This window comes from Denticeps clupeoides, chromosome 3 (genome assembly GCF_900700375.1).
Source record: "Denticeps clupeoides chromosome 3, fDenClu1.1, whole genome shotgun sequence".
NCBI classification, from domain to species: Eukaryota; Metazoa; Chordata; class Actinopteri; order Clupeiformes; family Denticipitidae; genus Denticeps; species Denticeps clupeoides.
In genome coordinates this window covers 22,365,088-22,391,174 of record NC_041709.1, presented here as the reverse complement: position 1 = coordinate 22,391,174, position 26,087 = coordinate 22,365,088, and the positions used below count along the sequence as shown (strand labels likewise).

Sequence of the window (26,087 nt, the reverse complement as noted above, 5' to 3'; positions counted from 1 at the left end):
GCTGATGATGATGATTTTCTCACTTGTGCATAGAGGTTCCCTGCACAAAATTAAACATTTACATTTACAGCATTTATCAGACGCCCGTATCCAGAGCGACTTACAATCAGTAATTACAGGGACAGTCCCCCTGGAGACCCTTAGGGTTAAGTGTCTTGCTCAGGGACACAATGGTAGTAAGTGGGATTTGAACCTGGATCTTCTGGTTCATAGGCGAGTGTGTTACCCAATAGGCTACTACCACCCCTTAAACCTGTTCTCTTAAACATTTTCATGACACACCCGAGCACCAACCACATGACGGACAACCGCCAGGTCACCAACAGAGAGAGCGGTCATTCATCCTATTTCAGCACCACGGTTGCGGACTTGCGACCATGTGGCCGTGAGGCTCAGTCACATCACAACGGCATCAGCAGCAGCGGTGGCGACCCGCACACATGCTTATGCCAGCGACTCAACCACTTGATGGCCCAAATAAACAGTCTCTCCAGGAATATTAAACTTATAAAGGTGTCTTTGGTTTTCTTCCTATTGGACCCACGTGTGACAACATGTTATGATAGCTGGAGATTGTGCAACAGGTAGATTTTGTCAGTCTCACCCCCACACACAAAAGAGATTCTCGATAGGGAGATAGGTCATCTCCCTTCTACTCTGGAGTTCCCGCAGGTCCCTTGACGCAGGCAGAATATGTAGAGTTTGTACCAGTGGGTTGCATACTCATGCACCAATTGAGTAGGTGGACTGTATTAAAGAGGGTGCCATCCACCGACTCCCACACTTGGGAATGACAGATCAGACTGGAGGGCTGTGATTGAGAGGAACAGTTTCCAAGATCTGATCCGAGGGGTTGAATTAATTTTGGACTTCTGTGTGATATTATAGGGAAGCTCATAAGTGTACCTTTGTACCAGTGTACCCTAGAACAAAAGTCAATAAGGTCAACTAACCTGAAGTCTTGTGTTCAGGACACTCAGATGAAAAGAGGGGTAGGGTTCTCAACTGATCATCACCCGGTGCTTTGGGAGCAATGGACCATGGACCATGTCTGAATGGACCATGTTCAAGACCTCAATTACAGAAGTGCCTGCTAAAAGTTGTGGTCAGAAGGTAGTTGGTGTCTGGCAGAAACCTATCCTGTGAGGGAGGGGGTGAGAGAGGCAGTCAGGTTGAAGAAAGTCTTCATCTGTTTTGGGCACGTCCCACTGAGCGGAGACCCCGGGGAAGGACCAGGATCTGCTGGCAAGATTATATGTCTTGGGTATGCCTTTGGATCCCATTGCTGGGGTAAGTGATCTTACTATCTTGGCTTTTTACCCTTGTAACCCTCATCTGGACAAGTGGATGGAAATTGACTGACCACTTTCACTGAAAAAAAAGTAAATCTCCAAAATCGGTGAAGGCCTGGTTAAAGTATGATTATTGTTATTATAGCTATTTGTTGCTATTAGTTATGTATTTATAGTTGTGTATTTGTCTGATTGTTCAGTTACATCCTGTACAGTGGTTTATAAAACTACTCAGGACGGGATGGTTAAAGTTTAGAATTTCAAACTCGCATATGCTTTACATGTCACTTGGCCCTCAGACAGTGACTAGTTATTTCCATCTGAGCAACAAACTCACCTAATTAAGAAATGTGTAAAATGACACCCTTCAGCGTTTAATTATACAACTCAAATGAAAATACAGGGTGTGGTCTAACCCCCAGAGTATGAAGAGTATGGTGAGCTGGAAGCGATAGAGTAACAGGTGCAAATATGGAGTCATGGCAGCGTTTTCTCAGCCACTCCCTGTACCACGTTCTTGTCTTTCTCACACTCACAGAATAAGAAGGCAACTCTCTGCGTTCTGTTTTTTGAGTATACCATTTCTCACGCATGCACAACAGTGGGGAAAACACAACACTGAATGCTGCGGTCCCAACCTTGCAAGCGTGAGAAAGGTCGAAAATAGACATTGGAGGATGGGAGAAGTGGTGGCTCTGTTTTTTTTCTCTTCCTCTCTCGGAGGCCCAGACAGTTATGTGTAGACGACTCTTTTTCTCATCGTGCACCAGATGTCCTTGTGTTACTGGTAGTGCCCAAGATTGAAAGATACCCAATCTGCCTCCGAAACCTAAAGCTGCACTGTGACCCCAGTGAGAGATCCACCTGGCTTGAGCAGGAGAGAGTGGTGTTGACAGAGGCACGTGATATAGGGAAAGGTGACATGAATTTGCACTTAAGTGAAGAGGTTAATTCTCAGTTCAGTCCTTCATCACGGGAGTCCTGCTGATGCCAGACACTGTGACAGTGGGGCAGTGGTGGCTTAGTGGGTAAGTGAAAAGCACAGCACACGATGACACAACGAAATGTGTCCTCTGTTTTTAACCATTACCCTTTGTGAGCAGTGGGCAGCCATGAAATGCACCTGGGGAGCAGCGTGTGGGGACGGTACCTTGCTCAAGGGGATGGCGCTTTGCTACTTTGCAAGGTACCGCCTTTCATGGTTGCCCACTGCTTACTAATGGTGATAGGTTAAATGCAGAGGACACATTTCAATGTGTCACCATGTGCTGTGCTGTGTGACAAAAGCATAGACATATTTACAGACCTTATATTAATCCTAAATTCATTTTATTAATCTTAAATTCATGTCTCTAAAATTAGGCCAGTCACGCAACTCACTGAACAGCAGGGGGAAAACCCATAACGGTGCTTTTCCACTAGTGACCCTGGCTCAGCACTTAAGCGAAGCCACACCGCCAGAATTAAACAAGCATGATCAGCCCAGCCCAACAAGACTATGTGAAGCTCAGGGTCCATCTTGAGTCCAGCCAAACCTCTGAGCCTGAAATGCGCCCGGTGGGTTTTGTCTTCAGGAGTAGCTCATGTGTGAGCTTCATGGAGGGTACAGGGAGTTGTTCTTTGTATGTAAGGGACATAACTATTGGTCAGAATGTTACGTCCCTGGACGTATGCTCCCACGTGTTCTGTGTGTTTGGCTGTGTTTTTGCGTCCTGTCCCTTTTAGGTTGACTTCGTGGGAGGAGTTGAGGCCTACTAGCTCCATCTGCCATTGGTCACCTCCACCTATTTAAAGAGACTTCAGATGGTCTTCGGGAGGTCCCCAGGGTCTGCTAGGCCCTTATGCTTTTGGGAGGTCCCCAGGGTCCACGGAGATCTGCATAGAGCTCCGTTGGGGATCTCATTCGTGTTTCTTGTTGCTTTGTGTGATAGACCCTTTGTTGTTAGCCTGTTAGCTGTTAGCCTGTCATGTGCCATTTTTGGTAACTTGTACGTGTTTTAGTTATCCCTGCTGTTATCCATCCCTTCCTTTAGGCTGTTTTGATGTTGGTTAGCTGTCCTGAGTCCTCTGTCTTATTGAACCTGTTAGCACACTGTAAATAAAAGCACTGTTTGTATCGTTTGTTTGGTTGCATGTGTAACAGTGGACCTCCTCCTCTCCACACCCTTGTTGCGTTTCTGAGACCCCTAGACTTAGGAACGTGACACAGAACAATAAACAAGTGTGACATGTATGTTGCCGTACTACTGTGTAGTTCAATATATAGTTATGACAAAAGCCATACAAGCAGTTTGAAATCTTTCAGATGCATGAGACACAAAACACTTGCACTTACACAATAAAATTCTGGCGGTGCTTTCACTCTAGCGGTTGCATGGGACGGAGTCTACAGCCCACACAAGTGGCTCAGTTAGTGTAGCTCATCCAGGATGGCACGTCAATGCGAGCTGTGACAAGTAAGTATGCTGTGTCTGTCAGCATAGTGTCCAGAACATGGAGGCGCTACCAGGTGACAGGCCAGTACATCAGGAGACGTGGAGGAGGCCGTAGGAGGGCAACAACCGCTACCTCCACCTCTGTTCAAGGAGGAACAGGAAGAACACTGCCAGAGCCCTGCAAAATGACGACCAGCAGGCCACAAATGTGCATGTGTCTTCTCAAACAGCCAGAGACCGACTCCATGAGGGTGGTATGAGGGCCCGACGTCCTCAGATGAAAGCAGGTTCACACTGAGCACATTCACTGCGTGACAGACGTGACAGAGTCTGGAGACGCCGTGGAGAATGTTCTGCTACCTGCAACGTCCTCCAGCATGACCGGTTTGGCAGTGGGTCAGTAATGGTGTGGGGTGGCATTTTTTTGGGAGGCCGCACATCCCTCCATGTGCTCGCCAGAGGTAGCCACATTGCATCACAGACTGTTCTGGAGTTGGCGTATTCTTTAATAATAATAAATAATAATAAAGTGAAGTGATTGTCACATGTGATACAAAGCAGCACAGCACACAGTGCACACAGTGAAATTTGTCCTCTGCATTTAACCCATCACCCTGAGTGAGCAGTGGGCAGCCATGACCGGCGCCCGGGGAGCAGTGTGTGGGGACGGTGCTTTGCTCAGTGGGACCTCAGTGGTACCTTGGCGGATCGGGATTCGAACCGGCAACCTTCTGATTACGGGGCCGCTTCCTTAACCGCTAGGCCACCACTGCCCCAGGTCCAGGTCTGGGAGGAGATCCCTCAGGAGACCATCCGTCACCTCATCAGGAGCATGTCCAGGCGTTGTAGGGAGGTCATACAGGCACGTGGAGGCCACACACACTACTGAGCCTCATTTTGACTTGTTTTAAGGAGATTACATCAAAGTTGGATCAGCCTGTAGTGTGTTTTTCCACTTTAATTTTGAATGTGACTCAAAATCCAAACCTTCACGGGTTGATTTTCATAGATAATTTTTGTGTGATTTTGTTGTCAGCACGTTCAAATATGTTCAGAACAAAGCATTAAGTAAGAATATTTCCTTCACTCAAATCTAGGATGTCTTGTTTATTGAGCAGCTCTATTTTTTGCGTGAGAACATCTGCTTCTAACAAAGATCCAAATACAAAACATAACTACACCAAATTCACATAGACTATTTGATCTTTCACTAATCCTCATTAAACCCATTCATCACTTGCTCTGACATGCTGGTTCATCATTCAACAGCCACATAAATCAAGGATAAGCACTGAATACACACAAGACATGAAATCTCAAGCATCACCCATCCTGAAGTGAGTGGATGGTTCCTCGGCCCAAAAATAAAAGTGCTGGCATGGCTCTTCACTAAACCCCAGCAAATCTTTCTGTCTCCCATAAAATCCACTGTGGTAATACCCTTGCAGTCATGGAAACCTTTTACAAAAAAAAGGTTTGACTGCATTTGGGCATGACTAATCATAGCACCCGCTTCCCCTCAAACACCCTTTGTGAATGCCGGTGGTAACGCGTGCGTCGCCCCAGGCTGCACACTGAAGTGGCTGATTGTGCAACGGGACAAGAGCTGACCCTATGATGGCCACGTAGGTGTCCTTCCAGATGCCCGACTCGGCCAGACGCCCGAATTCCTCAAGTGGTCTTTTATTTGGTCCTCCACATAAAAGAAGGCCCTCTTTTTATCATGTGCCTGCAACTGTGGCACAAATGCCACAAAGAGACATTTACAGATGGAAAGATGGAAACACATATATAGACATATACAAAGTATTGTGAGAAAAGGAATGGACACAATGGTTCCAAAATATATTCCTCAATAAGATGTATTGAAATTGGCCGTTACATTGGGTTGAGATCTGATTTAGATAACGAATTATTACTGAAATAAACACTTTTTCGTAAGTGGAGGCAAGCCATGCCAGCAAAATACTCCTGAAAAATGAGCATCTACATCAACAGTTAGGGTAGATATATATGGGTATATATGAGATATGAAACCAAAAGACCAATTCATGCTTCACTTGAGAGACTATGGTGCTTGTCACAATTAACTGAACCAGAGAGTCATGAAGGAATCCTTTATTTAAACAGCGATGGCTTAAAAAACTACCAAATGAAACATCAGAAGGTAAGATATTCAGCTTGCAAGGAAACATTAAATATACATTTAAACCCATTGTAGAGAATGAGTCACAACTCACATTTTTCAGACAGTGTACCACACGCCACGGGAGTTTAAAAATATCTGCCTTGTTCTCTCCAGGAAAGAGGCACAGAAATGCTCTCGTCTTACTGTTCCTAAAGTAAGCCAGCCTGTAATTACTCTCCAATCAAAGGGGTGAACTTCCAAAGGTCAGCAGACATTAGGGGTGTTGAAATTAATCATATAATCCATGCATCATTATCCAGACGTGGATGCAGTGCAGAACATAATAGATTATGACGAATCATAATGACGTTGCTTGGTGGTTTTCTGGCAGCAGCCAAAAAATTTTCTTAAAAAGTAGTGCCGGTACTGGCCGTAGCAGCCTGATCTGACTACAGCGCCACTTCGGATAGGAGTTTCACGCTGTGCGGCGCGGCACTCACCGGCCTTGTTCCCACACCAAAAAGTGGCTTTAGATTTTCTCCAATGATTTTTTAGACTTTCTCTCACCTGAGGCCACTGACATCTGAACCAGGCCTCTTCTGTGGTTCCAGGTTGTAAGGGGTTGTAAGAATTTTAAGAGGTTTTTCCGAATGATTTCTATCAAGTGAATAGTGAAGCCATTGATTGAGCTCAAAAAGAAAAGATTTGATTCATTCTAGTTTCCCAATGCCCATTGCCACAGTTTAAACAAACGCCACGAAAAATCCATTCAACATAAAAACCCCAAAAAACACAATGTGGAAACAGGCACAAATGTTGCTTACTGAATTTGGTGCATGAAGGTGTAGCTGGATTCAATTAGATGTCAATATAACCCTTGAATGAACAACCATAATATACAACAAAAGGCGATTTTTACAATGCAAATTCCACTTTCAAGATTTATTGTCAATACAACTGGTGGTAGCCTAGCGGGTAACACAATAGTCTATGAACCAGAACACCTGGGTTCAAATCCCACTTACTAGTGTCCCTGAGCAAGACACTTAACCTTAAGTTGGTCCAGGGGGACTGTCCCTGTACCTACTGGTTGTAAGTATCTCTGGATATTGCATACCTGTGCACAATGCATCGAAAACAAAATTTAGCCATGGCGGGTCATGGAAATAAAAACAATAAGAAAAGTCAGAGAAGTTTTTTTTTTTTAAATGAAAGATATGTCAAAGATATGTCGATCACAAACTTGTCAGCAGCTGGAAACCTGGATCAGGCAATAACTGGACCAAATTTCCAGAAACTCATAACCTCGATGCCCAGATGTCTTCAAACACTTTTGAAAAGAGAGAAGATGCTACACCCCTTTTCCAAATATTTTGAGACCTGTAGCAAGCATCAAATTTTGTGAATAAAATGGTAAAAAGTTGAAACATTTGTTATGTTATCTGTGTTTTGTTCATTTTATTCAAATGTAAAAAAAAAAAAAAAAAACTTCCCAACTTTTAAGAAATTCGGGTTATGATTATGTCTATTTAAATATAAACTATACAACCTTTAGATTAGTGAAGGTAAATTGGCTTGTGCACATTAGTAGTTTAATGCAAACTTTAAACCCAGATATGGACAAGATGTCCTTTTCCTTTAAGCTACATCCGCTTGGCTTTTAAGAAATCTCATAAAAATTTTCCTGGTTCTAGAAACTTACTTTGAGGTTAAAAGTACAAGTGCTTCGGAAATGAAGACCCTGACCTCAGTAGCAAGGCCTGGGATACAGCCACTCTGGAAAGTCCACCATACGACCTGAATCGCTTTCAGTGAATGAGTCAGAGAAATCTAGCAAACAGCAAATCAACAGAACCAACAGAGGTCACTTCACCTTGTGCCCTTCCCAAGTTCCTCTGACGGAGAGAAGATGGAAGATGACGAACCGATCTAAGTCTAGCTCTTGAGGTAAAAATTACCACCCTGACCTGGCAAAGTACCATTTGGACGCACAACGAATTGTAAAGAACCAGTCAATAACTTGCGTTCTCCCTGGTCAGAGAAAAATGTACTCACTCAAGGAACAAGAGACCTGTCCCAACAAAATAAGACACATGCATTTCCCAAAGGTTCCAACTTTCTAGACAGAAAATATGCAAAGCACACACATTCACCACTTTTTACTCGCACACATACTACTTCTGCCACGAACGCATTAACATCACACATGACATTTTTTAAGAATATATGATGTATCCTTGAGGTTTGTATGTAAATGCGTGAGAAATATATTGTGTATATGCAAGCGTTGTATGTAGATGTGTGTGGAAAGATGTACGAGCTATTCTATTCTCAGGGTGGTAGTAGCCTAGTGGGTAACACACTCGCCTATGAACCAGAAGACCCAGGTTCAAATCCCACTTACTACCATTGTGTCCCTGAGCAAGACACTTAACCCTAAATTGCTCCAGAGGGGGGATATATATATATATATATATATACACACACACACACACACACACACACACACACTCAGGGTGATGGGTTAAATGCAGAGGACAAATTTCACTGTGTGCACTGTGTGCTGTGCTGCTGTGTATCACGTGTGACAATCACTTCACTTTCTATATATATATAGAAAGTGAAGTGATATATATACTTATATACTTTATTTAACCCACCCAGCCATGACCGGCGCCCGGGGAGCAGTGTGAGGGGACGGTGCTTTGCTCAGTGGCACCTCAGTGGTACCTTGGCAGATCGGGATTCGAACCGGCAACCTTCTGATTACGGGGCCACTTCCTTTACCACTAGGCCACCACTGCCCCTAGCATTTTTTTTTTTTATTTTTTTTTTAGATAGATATAGATTCTAGTGCAGGTGAGGGAATACATTAATAATAATAATAATAAATTATTCATTTTCATGTGTATGTTGCACAACGTAAGGGAATACAGCCAAGAGTTTATCAAAGAGAGCTTTCAGTCTGAGCTTCCTGCTGAAACATCATTTCCTCTGAGGTACACTGAGACCCATTGACAGGGGGCTCTTTGAAATCCTCTGAGGCACCAGAATGGCCTGAGATCCTGATCATGAATCATACTAAAACACATAGATATCTCCGGGCCCTAATATAAATAAAAGTAAAACATCGCCAATGCTCTTGTGTGCATACACATAAACGCACACGCAATAATGCAGAATTGTTAGAAAATATTGAGACAGCAATATATATCATGATATTTTATATGGTGATACTTTATTGATACAGGGACTCCAAATATCGACATTTTTGTATACAAATTTATTCTACTGTGTGGTGCTGTCAAGAAGAGATGAGAACCAGTGTGCGACTACCTCTTCCACTGCTGTAGATGGCGCTGTACAGCTGGGTGCTGTACTGAATTACTGCCTGGCATTTCAGGCAGAGTGAAATCGCCAAACATGGCAGACCGCCTGTCCTAATGGTGGCCTGTTCAAACCAACCAGTCAGTATGGACTTGGATAAAGGAAACGGAATTTGCAAGCTGTCGCGCTTCTGTGAAATATTCCGGCAACACAACCATTTTACGGGTCCGTTTCAGCATGAACTGTCCAGATACAATACAGCAACAACCGAAGCCTAAAGTCACAAAACGACAAAGTTCACTGGATACCGGAAAAAAAATCCTTTATTACCATCATACTGACTGTTTCTTTCATTTGCACAGTTTTCACTGATGATAACATTTTTGTGTTAAAATGCAAAGACGATAAAGTTAAATTTCAGTTCTGAGTTATGATAATTTCACTGAAATATTAACGTAATGTGATCTACCCAGATTGTACACAGCATCTTGTATTTCAGCTCTGTTTTTACATTTTGAACTGTAGAATATCGCAATATGTACAGTATTGTGACCCATGTATTAAACAATGTTTAATACACGATTATTGGTTATTTTAGGTAAAATTTTTATTGCACTTTCTATTTTACCAGCCTGTCGACATTTTCTGGCTTAAGAAATGAACCACTCGTACTGTCAGAGATTGATTTGTGATTGAATGAGCTTGGAGCCCCGTTCAGATATGACGGCGGTATTGACACAAGCTGAGAGCATCTCACGTCTCACGCTGTCAAAATTTGAGGTTGCCACTCAGTCTATGCTTTCACTCACCCCTTGGTGGTTGGTTATTTAAATTGAAATAACGCCAACGATCTTCTTCATTTAATCATGGCAGCTGAAATCTTGATTAAAATTTCGTTAATTGTGAAGCCCTACCATGTATTGTATCTTGAGATCCTTGCCAATACACACCCCTACAATTACACAAAAAATGCAAAGACCCTATGTTTGTAAGACGACCAATCTGCATGCAGGCCACATCAACAGAGGGCCAAGTTTGAAAGGGGTCAAACATGCACACCACGCCCTGGTGTTTGCTTCCAAAACAAATACCAGGTCAAAGGGACTTGAAGCACAGAGCTTTGACCCGACTCCTTCCGACTCCAGGAGAAATGTGCCATAGAGTTGTGTCACAAAATATTATGTGACAGAAAAATAGTCATAAATGTCAGTCATAACTCCCAGAGCAGTACCCAATAATATATGTTACATGAACTAGACTTCCGCACACCTTCAGCTGCTTTTTTAAAATGAGGAAAGGATGGAAAGAAGGAGGATGGAAGCTTAAGAATGAGTGGATTTTTTTTTGCTTTTATATCGGTCTTATCGATATATATTCCCATTTCTAGTTGCCGCAGGACCATGGACAGGCTAGGGGAACTCGTATTAATGTTAAATAATCTCACAATGTGAAATTTTCATGACAGGGGAACTTTAACACATGGGTCATGGAGCACAGAAATAAATAAATAAGAAATGACTGCTTGCTGCTTATCTGAATCTTGGAGAGAAGACTAAAACCCTGAAGATGTTAATTAATGATTAATTAAGTTTATAACCAACTTCATTGTCTGTACTTGTAATCCTTTTTCACAAGGTATTTACATTTACATTTAAGGCATTTCAAGTTACCATCGAGGTATATCAGAGGACAATAAAGAACACAATTTCTGACACATCTGGGGACCAGGGCCAGGGAAGCTTTAACTTTTGATGAGAAACTGAGAAACATAATGTAAGTCATAATGTAAATGATGTAAATAAAATTAATTACATGCTTTTTACTTCTCATGTGCAGATTTCACATGGACCAAAAAGGCAAAAATGTTCCAGAATACAATTTGCATTGTGTAATACCTGTGTGTGTGTGTGTGTGTGTGTGTGTGTGTGTGTGTGTTTCAGAGGGAGGCAGCCTTTGTCCCCGAGAACATAGCCACATTAAAAAAAAGTATTTATTCTGTTAGAACAGCAGTGTTTTAGCAGTCTGCTAAACGCTTCTTTCATGGGTGCATTAGATCAAACACATCTGTAAAATCCTATTCATGTGGAGATCACATTAAGTGTGGCTAATGGCAATGGTTAAAGAAGCAAAGGTAGTCAGGTTACCTGAAGGTCAAAGAACTTGCTGTACCTCCTGTAGATGATGTGGGATGTGCAGTCAGAGTATGTAACATTAATGAGATAGACCTGCAAATGGGAAGATGAAACAAAACAAATCAGCGACAACTTATGCAGAAAGCTATACATTTCAAATGTTAGCTATGGAACTCGCTCGGGAACGAACACATCTACACCCACATTTCTGTTAGCAGCGATGTAGTGACGCAGTGAAAAAGGTTGTTAGGCATGTTAAAGGAATACCGTCCAGGTAAAGTTTGGACATGAGTCTTTTACACTGTATTGTACACCTTTACTAGGGTGGCAATTCATGGTTGCATGGCAAATCTGTGATGAGATGACTTTTCACATGAACACAGACAAAGACACATAGACATATGACCATGTCTTCTGGGAAGAAACGGAAAGGAAAGAGCATTTGCCATTTTAAAAGAAGAACTTTAAGTAAGTGTCAATAATACCAGCGCCGCAATGACATCCCATAAAGACGAAAAAGACGCCTTCAGAAGCCTTGAAGTTTAGGCCAAATCCACTATTGCGTCATTTAGTGAAGGCTGATGACTAGGCAAGCTGTGACAGTGACCCCAGATGACACTGGTGACATCATCCTCAAGATGAGCTGATCACTCTGGAAGATCACACAAGAGAAATGATGATGGACCTCTAGCTGTGGGCATCCCCCCTGTCAGGCAGTTAAAGACATTCCAGAACGATGGATCTTGGCCGCTCGGCATGCAGTGACATACTCGTCACAGTGAAAGGGACAGTTGCAAAGACCCACTTGAGCACAAAGAGGTCTTATTTATGGCAGAATGCTTCATTTGTGATCTCCCACTCATCTGGCAAAGAGGCCGAAGTATAATGGATAATGAATTTTTTTCATACAATACCAAAACATCTCTTTCGGGTTTTTTTCCTTCCCGGATTCTGTTTTGCTGGATAGTGTTTTGCCAGATTTATTTGTGGTAATATCTTGCCTGGATGAATTTCCTTATATCCTGCTTATTTGAATACTTAAGAATCACAGACAGGTTTTTGTTCTAATATCACCGCAGAGCTTGATATTCACATAAACACAGTGCTTTTGCGAAGAACGCGTTCATGTGTACGGGGGGTTCGAGGGGAACTGGAGACACTCATAAACAAATTTGCCTTTCGGCTCACTTGTGGCATTGGCTGAGCACCCAGAAAGAGACCAGGGTCAGATATTAGGGAGGTCCAGCTTTGTTCTCCATGATGGATCTTTCCCCCCTTTCCACTTGCTCACTCATTGACCTTTTAGCTGCATAGCAGCCACACCCACACACACACACACACTGAATATCTAGACATAATTGCCATGCATGTCTGCTCCAAGCATGCTGAGATCCAATACATGACGAAAGGCCCAGGAGCGGACTGCAACCACAGCCCCCACCGGCCAGAACAAGTCCGTGCCCTTCATTCTGCTGGATTCCTACCAGGGTAGCATTAACACTCCCATAGAAATACCATCCACCCCAATAGAAGCCATAGAAGCACTGTAAGAACAATTAATACGGTCAAAAACTAAATTCCAAATGAATCCAATTTTGAGGGCATGTTACTAGAGTCTGAAAAAGAGAGAATATGATTCACCAACCCAGGCACCCCGTACTGGAAAAAATCCTGACACAGCGGCTAGTATGCCAGACACAAAATATTTTGGACTTTTTGGGGTTTTTTTTGGAAGACAGCTTTCAATATAGACATGTCTTATTTGGAGAGGCAGCGTGTGGACGTATGCGTATGTGCATGTATTCCATAAATGGAATATATTCAAGAACCTCACAGATGGATCTTGTGTGCAACCACAAAGGAAAAAAGACACCATACCATTCTCAAAATATCAGCCATAACTCCTAAAAAAAAAAACGCCACCCCTGGTAAGACGTACATTTAAGAGCAGCATTTCATTTTCAGCTCCAATCAGAAATGACCTACGAAATTTCTAACCACAAGATGATGTTTAAAAAATGATACAATACCAACTACCAAATAAAAAGACAGCATAGTCCCTTCAGTAAGGGTCATTTCACCTTATGGGTGATCTGGTTCCTACTTAAAAAAAAAAAGAAGAAAATAGTGAAACACACAGACAAGCACATGAAGGCCAAGAGTACCCCTGTAACCAGCCCACACTGCAAGCTCTCCTGCGAGCGCCCTGATTTATATGCACGTTCCTCCACTATCGACACGTGATCAGAGCGAGGCCGTCAGACGGACTGACTCACACAAACCTGCAGGCTGTTCAGTGCTTCAGCTCTGATGCAACCCCCCCCTCCCGAATTCATTTAAGCAACGATGACAAATGATGGACGGCTTGAGTTGTGTATGGATGGCAATATTTTTAATTGCACTACAAAACATATAATGGCAAAAGGTTCTAAAGGACATGCAGAAAGCAGGAAACCAAATCCATGAAAAGCAAGTCATTTAAAAAAAAATAAAAAACATCAAATTAATTGCTTTTTTTATTTTAACCACAGATCAATTTGTGTATTATGGGTTTTTTCACAGTGAATGGATAATAAAAAAAATATATAATACAAGGACATTTTTTTTATATTTCCCCATAGCATTGACATTATTATAAATCAGATTTAAATGTTTAAATTTAAATGCACTTTGGCATGGAAACATGATACCAGGAATGGCAGTTTTCTAGACCAATAAAAAAAAACTGAATTTTGTTTACGCGTGCGAAAACTTCAGGACTTTGGCTAATCTGGCACCATGTTACCAAACACTCCATGATTCAGATCTGTTTCCATAAACCTCCCAGGCTGCGATAAAACAGTTTAACCCAGACCAAGCTTTACAAAAAGTATAAAATCTGAAATTATAAAATTACAATATACAATATATGAACGAAGTGAGCTGGCAGGAGGCTTTGTATTCCTTCTAGGCCGATGTGACTGATCTGCAGACACCAGGAAGCATGTCGACAGGAAGCCCCGCACACAGTCCCATGCCTTTATCAGGGATCCTGTCTAGCAGTGACGTCACGCCGAGTAGAGGATTCACAACACAAAGGCTACAAACACAGAAGCAAGCTGAAATTGCGTAGCACGTGAAAGCAGGAAGACACTCTGACTCTTTATTTATAATAATTCAAATAATTAGTTCTCGAGCCAAAAAAAGACAAAAAAAAACGACTTTGTTCATCACATAGTTTCAGTTGGAGGCAGGCTGGTGTAAATACAAAAGACCCATTCATTCCGATGACGCTCACAGAAAATATCAATGTCTAGAAAAGCAGAACAGGCAGCAATTGTGCACTCCACTTTTTTCATTTAATACGCCATCTCAGCACGTTGCTCCGTAAAATCTTGATACACTACACTCCCCAATCCTCCTTCGCCTCTATTCAAAAAAACTAACGACAGGCCAGTTTTTAACGCAAAGAAAAAAGAAAGAAGGACTTACAGTTGTGGAGGGAAAATGCCCTGAGTCTTCAGACTTGTCTGAGCTTCAGAAGCAAAACGGTCTTTGGCAGAGAACTTTGGGCCTGGCCACTAAATTGCACCGAACCCCGCCTAAGCTGCTCTATTTAAAGAAACGAATAAAGAAAAAAAAATGCAACTGCCATCTTTTCCACCAATTTCTTTTTTTTTATTCTGCAGCAACCCAGACGGCCTCAGCAATTATGGAAACCTCAGATGTTATAATGGGACGCTACTCAAATTCAGGTGCATCGGAAAGTATGGAAGTAAAATCCCAAATTTTACTTCAGCCTTCAGAGTCACATTTCAGGTCCTCATTGCAGATTTTCGTCAGGTGCAAATATCATTTCTAAAAACTGTTTTGTCTTTTCATTTAGTTAATAAAAGGGCGTAGTAAAAAGGGGATTCCGAGTTCCGTGTGTGACGATGACATCATATCCTTTGCACGATAAGGTCAATTTAATAATCCGCAGTCCGGTCCATTACCACCCCCTAATTGGTCCATTGTCCCCCTAACGCCCCTTCCCCTCTGAGGTCATTTCCAGGTTACCATGGCGCACCCTGGCCATTGTCGACCTCTTCCTACTTCCCACAGGCGTGCTCCGGAAGCAGCACCTTGACAAGCTGCGTTTTTTTGGGGGGGTCGAGAAAACTGGCGACTCAGCAGCCGCCTCCTTTGTTGCGCGGTGCATTTATTCCAGGAGACGGGGGAGAGGCGGCCGTTAACCATTGTAAGCGTTTCGTCACAGGATGTCGGCAAACTCCGGGGTTGTTAAAAGAGATCGCTCGCGCGCTCAGGGGAAAGGGGGTGGTGGTGGGGGGGGGGGGGGGGGGGGGGGGGGCTCAACATCAAGCGGCCACAATGACTGTTGCCGGCAGGCAGCAAGCGACACACGTCGCTCACGCTGGGAATGCCGGGACTGCACCTCACGCCTGATGTAACTGTGAGCGTCCAGGAATCGCCGCGGGCCACTGGGGAGTTTGGGCTCGAAGAATCTGGGAAAGCTTCCCTGGGTGTGGAAAGAGATGAGTTGGCGGAGACCTTTATTTTCTTAGGATATGAAGCAAGGAACAAGAAAAAGAAAAGATGAAAGGAAGATGAAAATTTACCAAACTCAAGGCCTAACGAGAAGGTGAAATGGTGAAATGAAAAGAGGAAAAAAGTCGCAGAGGAATCCCGGCAGTCCCGTCACCGGCTAGAGCTGACGGTCGTGAGATTACACCCCCACCCCACCCCTCCCTCTCCAACAGGAGGGTCTCTCTCTGCCACTGGCAAACACAATGACATTATAGATGCACCCTGACATTGTGGCGGGTCACAAGTCCCACTTTTGTGCCACTTCCTGCTCGGCTACAGATGCTTTTTAGTGTACTTTGACAACATCTTTTTCACAGAAAATTTCCCTTTGTGAGATTATTTAACATTAATACGAGTTCCACCTGCAGTGGCTGAAAATGGTGATATGTATAAAGACTGGTTTGGTCACTCTGCTTCACCGTTCAGAGAGCAGCTCAGACGTTTGGATCTGGAATTTGTCCCCTCATGACGTCATAAGGGGAAAGGTTACCTCCCCTTTCTCATGCTTTGTCCACCCAGAGAATTTACCAAACCTCCCCTGAAACATTATCTCCACCGACCGTCATGGCTTCCAGATGTGTGAAGCATCGCACTTGCTCGGTGATGACAAATGCTCATAATGTTACATTTTCATTTACGGCATTTACCAGACGCCCTTATCCAGAGCTACATAATCAGTAGCTACAGGGACAGCTGAGAGTCTCCCCCCCCCCCCGGAGACTGGTGGGGGGAGTGGGGTTTGGACCTGGGACACTGTGGTCTGCTGTGTTTGTAACTGTTTGTGAGATATTTCTACAAAGGGCATGAACACATGAAACTACAAAAATTGTTCTCCAAGATCCCAGTCAGTCATTCCATTAAGCAGCAGGAACTGCTGCTCAGTCTGCCTGTAAGCAACTTCCCTGGCCCAACAGAGGAAGAAGGTCCCCAAACCGAACCACTTCAGTGAAACAGAACAAGAGGATGTGGATTCAGTAAAAAAAAAAAACTCTCACATGGGATAAAAGCTTCCAGCTGTTTCCCAAACATTGTGTGTGTGTGTGTGTGTGTCTGTGTGTATGTGTGTGTAAGGGTTCCAGTTAAGAAGTTACTTCACACCAGACCAAGGACACCCTGGAGACATCCTGCAAAATCTAGGACAAGACCTGCCAGCCCCCCCACTTCCTTTCCCAAACCATAAGGTGGAAGCACGGAATCACAACTCCAGTAATATCCTGGCAAATGTGCAATGGTTTCACTCATTCTTGCTAAACTCCCCCCTCCTTACCACATATAGTACAGATTTTATTATATTTATAATAACCTCGTATGTCACCTGTACTGGTTTACACTGTCTGTACTTGTTCTCTTGCTAAACTCCCCCTCCTTACTACATATAGTACAGATTTTATTATATTTATAATGCCCTCGTATGTCTCCTGTACTGGTTTACACTGTCTGTACTTGTTCTCTTGCTAAACTCCCCCTCCTTACTACATATAGTACAGATTTTATTATATTTATAATAACCTCACATGTGTCCTGTACTGGTTTACACTGTCTGTACTTGTTCTCTTGCTAAACTCCCCCCTCCTTACTACATATAGTACAGATTTTATTATATTTATAATGCCCTCGTATGTCTCCTGTACTGGTTTACACTGTCTGTACTTGTTCTCTTGCTAAACTCCCCCCTCCTTACTACATATAGAACAGATTTTATTATATTTATAATGCCCTCGTATGTCTCCTGTACTGATTTACATTGTCTGTACTTGTTCTCTTCCTAAACTCCCCCCTCCTTACTACATATAGTACAGATTTTATTATATTTATAATGCCCTCGTATGTCTCCTGTACTGGTTTACACTGTCTGTACTTGTTCTCTTCCTAAACTCCCCCCTCCTTACTACATATAGTACAGATTTTATTATATTTATAATAACCTCGTATGTCACCTGTACTGGTTTACACTGTCTGTACTTGTTCTCTTGCTAAACTCCCCCCTCCTTACTACATATAGTACAGATTTTATTATATTTATAATAACCTCGTATGTCTCCTGTACTGGTTTACACTGTCTGTACTTGTTCTCTTGCTAAACTCCCCCTCCTTACTACATATAGTACAGATTTTATTATATTTATAATGCCCTCGTATGTCTCCTGTACTGGTTTACACTGTCTGTACTTGTTCTCTTGCTAAACTCCCCCTCCTTACTACATATAGTACAGATTTTATTATATTTATAATAACCTCATATTTCTCCTGTACTGGTTTACACTGTCTGTACTTGTTCTCTTGCTAAACTCCCCCTCCTTACTACATATAGTACATATTTTATTATATTTATAATAGCCTCGTATGTCTCCTGTACTGGTTTACACTGTCTGTACTTGTTCTCTTGCTAAACTCACCCTCCTTACTACATATAGTACATATTTTATTATATTTATAATAACCTCGTATGTCTCCTGTACTGGTTTACATTGTCTGTACTTGTTCTCTTGCTAAACCCCCCCCTCCTTACCACATATAGTACAGATTTTATTATATTTATAATAACCTCGTATGTCTCCTGTACTGATTTACACTGTCTGTACTTGTTCTCTTGCTAAACTCCCCCTCCTTACTACATATAGTACATATTTTATTATATTTATAATAACCTCGCATGTGTCCTGTACTGATTTACATTGTCTGTACTTGTTCTCTTGCTAAACTCCCCCTCCTTACTACATATAGTACATATTTTATTATATTTATAATAACCTCACATGTGTCCTGTACTGGTTTACACTGTCTGTACTTGTTCTCTTGCTAAACTCCCCCCTCCTTACTACATATAGTACAGATTTTATTATATTTATAATAACCTCGTATGTCTCCTGTACTGATTTACACTGTCTGTACCTGTTCTCTTGCTAAACTCCCCCCTCCTTACTACATATAGTACAGATTTTATTATATTTACAATAACCTCGTATGTCTCCTGTACTGGTTTACACTGTCTGTACTTGTTCTCTTGCTAAACTCCCCCCTCCTTACTACATATAGTACAGATTTTATTATATTTATAATAACCTCATATTTCTCCTGTACTGGTTTACACTGTCTGTACTTGTTCTCTTGCTAAACTCCCCCTCCTTACTACATATAGTACAGATTTTATTATATTTATAATAACCTCGTATGTCTCCTGTACTGGTTTACACTGTCTGTACCTGTTCTCTTGCACCTTTTTGTGGACTTGCTAACAAATCTGGTTGTCCTGGCAGTACAGCGACGATAAAAGGTCTCGAGTGTCGCCGGCGGGTCTCGCCTTCCGTGACCGAGGCTCCGTGCGCTCACGTCACCATTCCGGTGCGCAACCCGGTAGTAACGCGGTTGTATCGAACGCGCTTCACAAATCAAAAGGCTCGCACTTTCCCGAGCGACTCGTCCGGTCTGGACGGACCGGCTGTGGTCCCGCTAATCCCCGCTAACCGGGCGGATACTCACGTAGTGTTTGGAGGGGTTCCGTCGCTTCTCGATGTCGACCACTTTTACATCCTTCACTGTGCGCAGCTGCATGTTGGAACGGAGGTCAAACGAAAATAAAATATATTTATATAAAAAAAAAATAATAATAATAATGCTGGCGATGAAACGGCGATAATAAGACGGCTCCCCGGCGAGGCGCAGTGTGGCGGACGACGCGCCGCCTGCTCCGAGTCCCGGGTTAGGACGCGGTCCGCTTTGTGTTCGGCCGCAACGCCTCCGTCCAGGCGGGGGGTGGGTCCGCCGAGGCAGCGCCGGGCGGACGCGCGGGAGAGCCGGCGGGGCAGGAGCGAGGCTGCGGCGCGGTTCCTCCCCCGCTCCGTCCGACAAGTTGACGCGCCGGCCACTCGTGTATTCGGACGTTCTCTTTTTTATCGTCCACTCGCACAGAAGCCCAGTGGTTGCACGTAGCCGCGAACCGAATTCCGCCACAAAAATCACAACGACGTAATCAAAACAATAAATCGGGGCAATACTTTTTTTTAATCGTTTATATTCCAACCAAACCGACGTGCATACATTATACCCGGCGTTACAGTATTTGTGGAGCCCGGAATCAGACATGACCGACCAGAAGCGGCCAGGTGGCGCCACCTGGTGGCAGGACGTGTTCAGACATTTTCTGTTTTTTTTTTTACATTTATATGAATTGATTACGTCATCGGCACAGATTTCAACAGACGCCTGTTTGGAGATTGAAGTCGTGATTAAGTATTCATAGCAGTCCAGGAAGGATGAATATGATCAAATGAAAGCTGCTTTTATCACAATCCATAATCATGTGCATCCGTGTGTTTAACATCTATGGAACTTGTGGCAAGGGTTCAGAACAGAAAATTGAAAACTAATAATTCACCATTTTTGCATCTACATATATATTAAAAAGTAAAAATATCACTTTGTTTGTTTTTTTACAACACTGTGTAATGGTAGTCAGTGGTGCTGATTATGTCACTGTTGCACTCCAGGAACTTGAGTGCGACGTCCAGCACCTCTCGGCTGAGGTTTTGGCTGTAGCGCTGCCTCGCACTGGACTGAATATGCAACACGTGGCAGCCCTTTTCTGCATCTGGAAAAGCAAAGGTAGTTTCATGTACAGACTCATGTACAGAATGGCTGATCTTTTATAAAACTAAGGTGAATAATGCACCATTTATTGAATAAATAGGTATTGGAAATAAATATACAGTACTGTGCAAACACCATGAATAATTAAAAAATGATAGTCACAAAATGCAGGGAATGAGCAGAAGAGAAATCTAAATCAAAACTATATTTGGTGTGACCACCTTCTGCTTCTAGGTCCACTAGGTCTTTGTCTGGGAAAGATCTTCCTGAAGCAGTAGAACCACCTTGTGTGATGACCTGATGTCATAAAATTGAGTTTGAAGCCTCGAACACAGCTATAAATGACGGTGTTTCAAATTTTACGTGCACCAAGATGCAAAGAGTATTAACACCAAAGAATCATTTGATTTTTAGATTTCTTTTGTTTCAATGATTAATGATTAATTCCATTTTTGAAAGCCTAAAACATTGCACACTACTGCATATATTTCTTAAGATAAACAATGATATTGATTGAATAAATAATGAAAAACGAGACATACACTTTTCCAGTTTGGAATCTTCCCTGATTATATCTCTGATCAACATATGAAGGTCTTTGTCCTGCTCAGTTACCTGCAAGAGAGGAAAAAAATGACCCATAAAATAAAAAGGAGGCCACACAACTACTGGAAACTGAACAGGAAGGACATTGTAAGGTATTAAATATGGCCATTGTTTGTTTTGAAACATTTTAAAAGTTAATATGTGGTATCTGCCGGTGTGTGTGGTATTCCAGATGCATGAGAGGTTTCTTAATACAACAATATACACAGTATACGGTGTATTGAAATACCGTTATATTTTAATATGTGAAATATAGGTGTTGGGATAGTGTCCTCGAAGCTGAAAATGAGTTTAAAGCAGAAAAATGGGCAAGTGTAATGATTTGACGAGCTTTGACAAGCACCTAATTGTGGTGGCTAGAAGACTGGGTTTTAATAAAAAATTAAGATTTAAGGCCAAAACGAGTGAAAAAAGCTGAAGACTGCTAACTAAGATCTTTCAGGGTGTGGCATTATGGTATCATAGAAAATATCATGAATCAAGATGAATCTCTCAGCACTAGGTTCACATGTATAGTAAATACAAACAGGTCATAAATCTAAAAAAAACCCTAAAGGATATTTTATATTGTATGAAGTACTTCTGTTATTTTATATGCGTTTTAATAAACAGTATTTTGCGTGTACTGTTTTAGATACTCAGCACAAACATTGAAACAGCATACGTTGTAGAGCTGGTCTGGAGAGATGATCTTGCGGAAGATTGTGCCCTCCTGTTGCAGCAGCTGCAGGGTTTCTGTAAGGAGTTGGCGTAGCTGGGTGGGAACTGAAGGCCCTGCTGCAGATGCCTGGGAACAGTGCAAGAAAAGCGCCGGTTTAAAATTTAAAAACTTGGTTTCCTTGTGAGAATGCACACCATCTAAGAAAAGACTACAGTAAATATACAAATATACTTTTTGAAGGATTATGCAAATATGAAAAAGGCTGTAAATGTTATAATATGTATGTATTTTACGTCAGAGTTCACTTTTAATATACACAAAATTTGTTATTGGATTATTATGCATTGAGTTTTTCTTCTTCCTTACTTAAAAAATTCATTTGGAATGGAGTGGACCATGACATTTACACTGAACCATTAGTAATTATTCATCCTATATCAATTTGTTTTAAAACAAATCATATAGCATCATATAGCTGGTTGCACACAGATTTTATTGTGATACCTCAAAAATCTAATTAACATATTTGTAATTTAAGAAATTTGTATGTACACGGTTGATAGTTCAAGATTGATAATAATTGTAATCTATAATTACCCTAGTAAGTGACATTTTGCATTGAAGGTTCCCCATCATGAAAAGTTTACTTTAATCAAGGGGACCTCAGTGGAACCTTGACGGGTCGAGATTTGAACCTGCAACCTTCTGATTATGGGTCCACTTCCTTACCCACTAGGCCACCACTGCCACCACAATGCTGGACTGTGTTGACCAAGAAAACAAACCCGGATAAACTGCTTACCGCTATACCCCCCACGCTGACCCTCGTTTAACTTTTTAATGTTACCAACTGGCCCAGCACATACGGTGCATGTATCCAGGACCAGATTTTAAATCTTTACCGCTGACCTGCTCCCCTTCCAGTTTGCTCGACAGCTGTGGAATCAGAGGGTGCAGGAGATGCTCCACATCATAAGACCGAAACCTCTTTACTTCTTTCTCCTTCAGGAAGTCTTTTAAAGTCTGAGAAGCCTGGCCCAACAGTGAGGGGAAGCAGGCTCCACTACCACTACAAAATAAAAGCAGTGTCACTCTTTCACAGTTAGGAACGTGGCATGACACAGTATGCTAAATAAACTTCACACAAGCGAAACTTATAAATCTTTATATTGTCTCTTGTTGATGACGTGCCTGAAATTGCATACTGCATGGAGGAATTTGTGACTTGGATGTTGGAAGAGTGAATGCTATGCAAGTGCCATTCGCACCAATGACATTTGCACCAATTTAAATCAACTGAACAAACCAAGCTGCCAATGAATTTGTGGTCTAATTATGCTTCTGACCACCATAGACTAGACAGAAGATGCAGACAATATGGCAGGCACAGCATTTTTTTTAGGCTTTCAGGGATCGTTCTGGGCCGTACTCTGTGCTGCTGGACTCTGTTGTCACGCTTGGCAGTTTGAATGGCTTCAGGTAGCATTTCTGATACAGTTTAGGCAACTCCATCATCCAGGATATCTGCACCTCCATTACAGGATCGTTCACCTTGTCTACAGCACAAAATAACAAAAAATAGCAGATATCCATTTTAAGAGACTGAACATAAAAAAAGAAGCATCTAAGAAACAAAAATGTAAAGGGTCTTTTTTAGATCCAAAGCCTTTGCTGTATAGGTGTGTAATCAGGTTTATTGTTTTTATATCTAACATATCCCAAAGCAAAAATGTTCCCCTATATTTGAAGCTCCACAATACAAAAAAAAGCATTATTTTCCCTCATTATATACTGTATACATATCCATATCTATATGTTGCATGTGTTCTACTTACAATAGAAGGATGACATGATCTCCCTGTTGCCCCTGAAGGTTTTCACAGAGCCACGTACTCTGATGAGGTCTCCTATCTCCAGGGTCGATCTGCAGCGCTGGGCCTGCTGCAGCTTCCTGACGTGCTCCTCGACATTAAATGCTCCAGACGCCCCCACAGTCCTGTCCCCTGCAGGAGTCGTGTCTTGTCATTGGCTAACTACTTCAAGAGACTGTTTATGTGTACAGTATACGTGAGAATAAATATTAGCAACTGGACGTAGTGAGTTGAAACACTCACATTTCACCGGCTCGTCCTGGTCTCTCCATTTGTCATTTTTCCAGCAAAGGCAGTTTATCACACCTGTGCCATCATCCACTGAACAACCAACAAGATATCGCTGCATAACCAATGCAAGGCAGTGTATTGTCACACTGAGTGTGTCACTGTTACCCTGAGCTAAGAGTAGATGTCAGTATATCATATTTACCTCCGTAAGAGAAGAAATCTTCCCGTTCACGTCTGAACACTACAATTCCAAGCACGTCTACTTGAAAAATTGGGTGGGAATTGAAGATATAAATCCCTGGAAATTGGATGAGAGCATTTTGTTCCACTCACTGAGCAAAAATGTGTCATCGTGAGAGTCGTGACAGGATTTTTCCAGGTAGATAGGTTAGCTGTGATGGACATACCTGGGACCTGACAGGATTCTCGCATCTCAAGAATGTCTTTGATGTAGAGTCTGGCAAAAGCTGAGAAGACAGGGTCTAGTCCCCACAGAAGGGACGGCGATTCGTCATCTGAGGCGACCGGATCTGCCTCCATGGCAAGACATCAGTGTCATGCTATGAATAACACAGACCGCAGGGTATCATACTCACACACGTAACAGAAATCTAACTCTTACAACTCCTTCTCATAGCTAAATAAACACAAACCCCTTCCGGAGCTTTCTAGCGAGTGGGGACACCATAACTCATTACCAAAAAAAAAGCCATCATGCAAGTGGTAACACACTTGCCTATGAGCCAGAAGAGCCAGGTTCAAATCCCACTTACTACCATTGTGTCCCTGAGCAAGACAGTGGTGGCCTAGCGGTTAAGGAAGTTTGCCGCTTCGAATCCCGATCCATCAATGTGCCACTGAGCAAAACACCGTCCCCACACACACTGCTCCCCGGGTGCCTGTCATGGCTGCCCGCTGCTCACTAAGGGTGATGGTTAAAAGCAGAAGACACATTTCGCTGTGTCACTGTGTGCTGTGCTGCAGTGTTTCACAATGACAATCCCTTCATGTTCACTTAACACTGAGTGTCTCCAGGGGGACTGTCACTGTAACTACTGATTATACGGTGCATATGATAAATGCTGTAAAGGTAAATGCTAAGCATACCTAAATGATGGATTTCTGTCAACCCCTTCACACTCTCTTGAGGCAGCCCTCGCTGCCTCAAGAGAGCACAAAACACAATAAAGGGCTCATCACATCCCGATCATGACCCGTTCCAACTGCTGCCGTCAGGCAAGAGTTAGAGGAGCATTAACATCAGGACAAGCAGACTAAACAACAGCTTCTACCCTGCTGCCATTAGGGCACTTAATGACATTTAATCCATTTTCCACCTCCAACACCATAAGGTTTCTACCACACACAATTTAAATTTTATACTTTGTATTATATTAGTATACGTCTTCTTTTAAGCTAGCTTTTTTACACACAATATATAAAATACCTCTCTGGTTCAGGGTCTGCGCCTAATTTTGTTGTACTTGTTACAATGACAATAAAGATATTTTGAGTCTCTGATTCTTCTCTGTTCACAGCCAGTGCAATGATGCAGCCAATTAGATTTTATTATTTATAACCATAGCCCTTTTTCCACAATTAAACTATAAATGCACACACTTCTTTGAAAAAATGACATACATATTGATGTTCAAAAACATAGATGGTAATTCTGGAGTCTGTTTGATGATATGCAGAAAGCGCTTCTGTATAGTAGAAGGAAAATGTGTATTACTCCAGAATAAAATATGATGATTTTTTCCCCCGTCCTATTAATTAAGAGTTTGCACCAACAAATGCAGCTGGTCTTTGCATGGCTCTGAAATGTGAAACGTTGTCCCGTACGGAGAACCTATATAATTTGCTGTGAATGTAATGGAGTTGCTGCCCTGATGGGGAGTTTTTTTGGGGCGCTTTCGGTAAAACAAGCGGACATGATGGCAAGGGTTACACAATTTTAACTTAAAGTGCTGGTTTTGTTAAATGAGAAACAGTGGCGAGAAAATCCGCATACACACCCAGTTTCCGGGAGTGAACGTCCATTGTCCGGGGTCTTTTTCCAGCAGTAATATAAACTTTTTATTTACATGCATATATATGTACAGACATATTCAGAACGAACTCGACCGTGTTGACGACAGCGTCAAGAGCCAGGCGGCCCGGTCCGTGAACACGAAAGAAAACGAAACCACGTCGACTTCCGCCTCAGCGTGCGCGTGCATGTGCGCCGAGAGTGGGCTGCCGGGAGTTG

At 42.4% G+C, this 26,087-nt stretch overlaps 2 protein-coding genes across 6 annotated transcripts in view; both read right to left on the bottom strand.

Annotated features, from left to right (window-relative positions):
• The window catches only part of sh3pxd2aa (SH3 and PX domains 2Aa), a 70,177-nt gene extending 50,214 nt beyond the window's left edge, over positions 1-19,963 (bottom strand). For 3 of the 4 annotated variants that reach the window (XM_028971499.1, XM_028971501.1, XM_028971500.1), the window contains exons 1-2: positions 19,361-19,963; positions 11,327-11,407 (exon numbers count right to left, since the gene is read on the bottom strand). In XM_028971499.1, coding sequence (XP_028827332.1) covers positions 11,327-11,407; positions 19,361-19,963 — 684 coding nt within the window. Of the gene's footprint in view, positions 1-11,326; positions 11,408-19,083; positions 19,291-19,360 lie in introns of those variants that run through there. The other variant, XM_028971502.1, reaches the window with a different exon arrangement.
• Positions 19,864-26,056, bottom strand: stn1 (STN1 subunit of CST complex). 2 transcript variants are annotated; one of them, XM_028971512.1, is made up of 10 exons: positions 25,855-26,056; positions 24,244-24,396; positions 24,039-24,134; positions 23,849-23,926; positions 23,570-23,737; positions 23,164-23,290; positions 22,644-22,803; positions 21,738-21,860; positions 21,010-21,082; positions 19,864-20,468 (listed from the first exon to the last, which is right to left on the bottom strand). In XM_028971512.1, the coding sequence occupies exons 2-10, from the start codon at positions 24,374-24,376 to the stop codon at positions 20,311-20,313; spliced, it is 1,116 nt and encodes a 371-aa protein (XP_028827345.1). In that variant the 5' UTR covers positions 24,377-24,396; positions 25,855-26,056; the 3' UTR covers positions 19,864-20,310. The 2 variants fall into 2 exon arrangements, 1 of the variants encoding a protein (XP_028827345.1); XR_003749050.1 differs by having other exon boundaries at positions 20,400-20,468; positions 22,637-22,803.
• Positions 26,057-26,087: the final 31 nt, after the last annotated feature.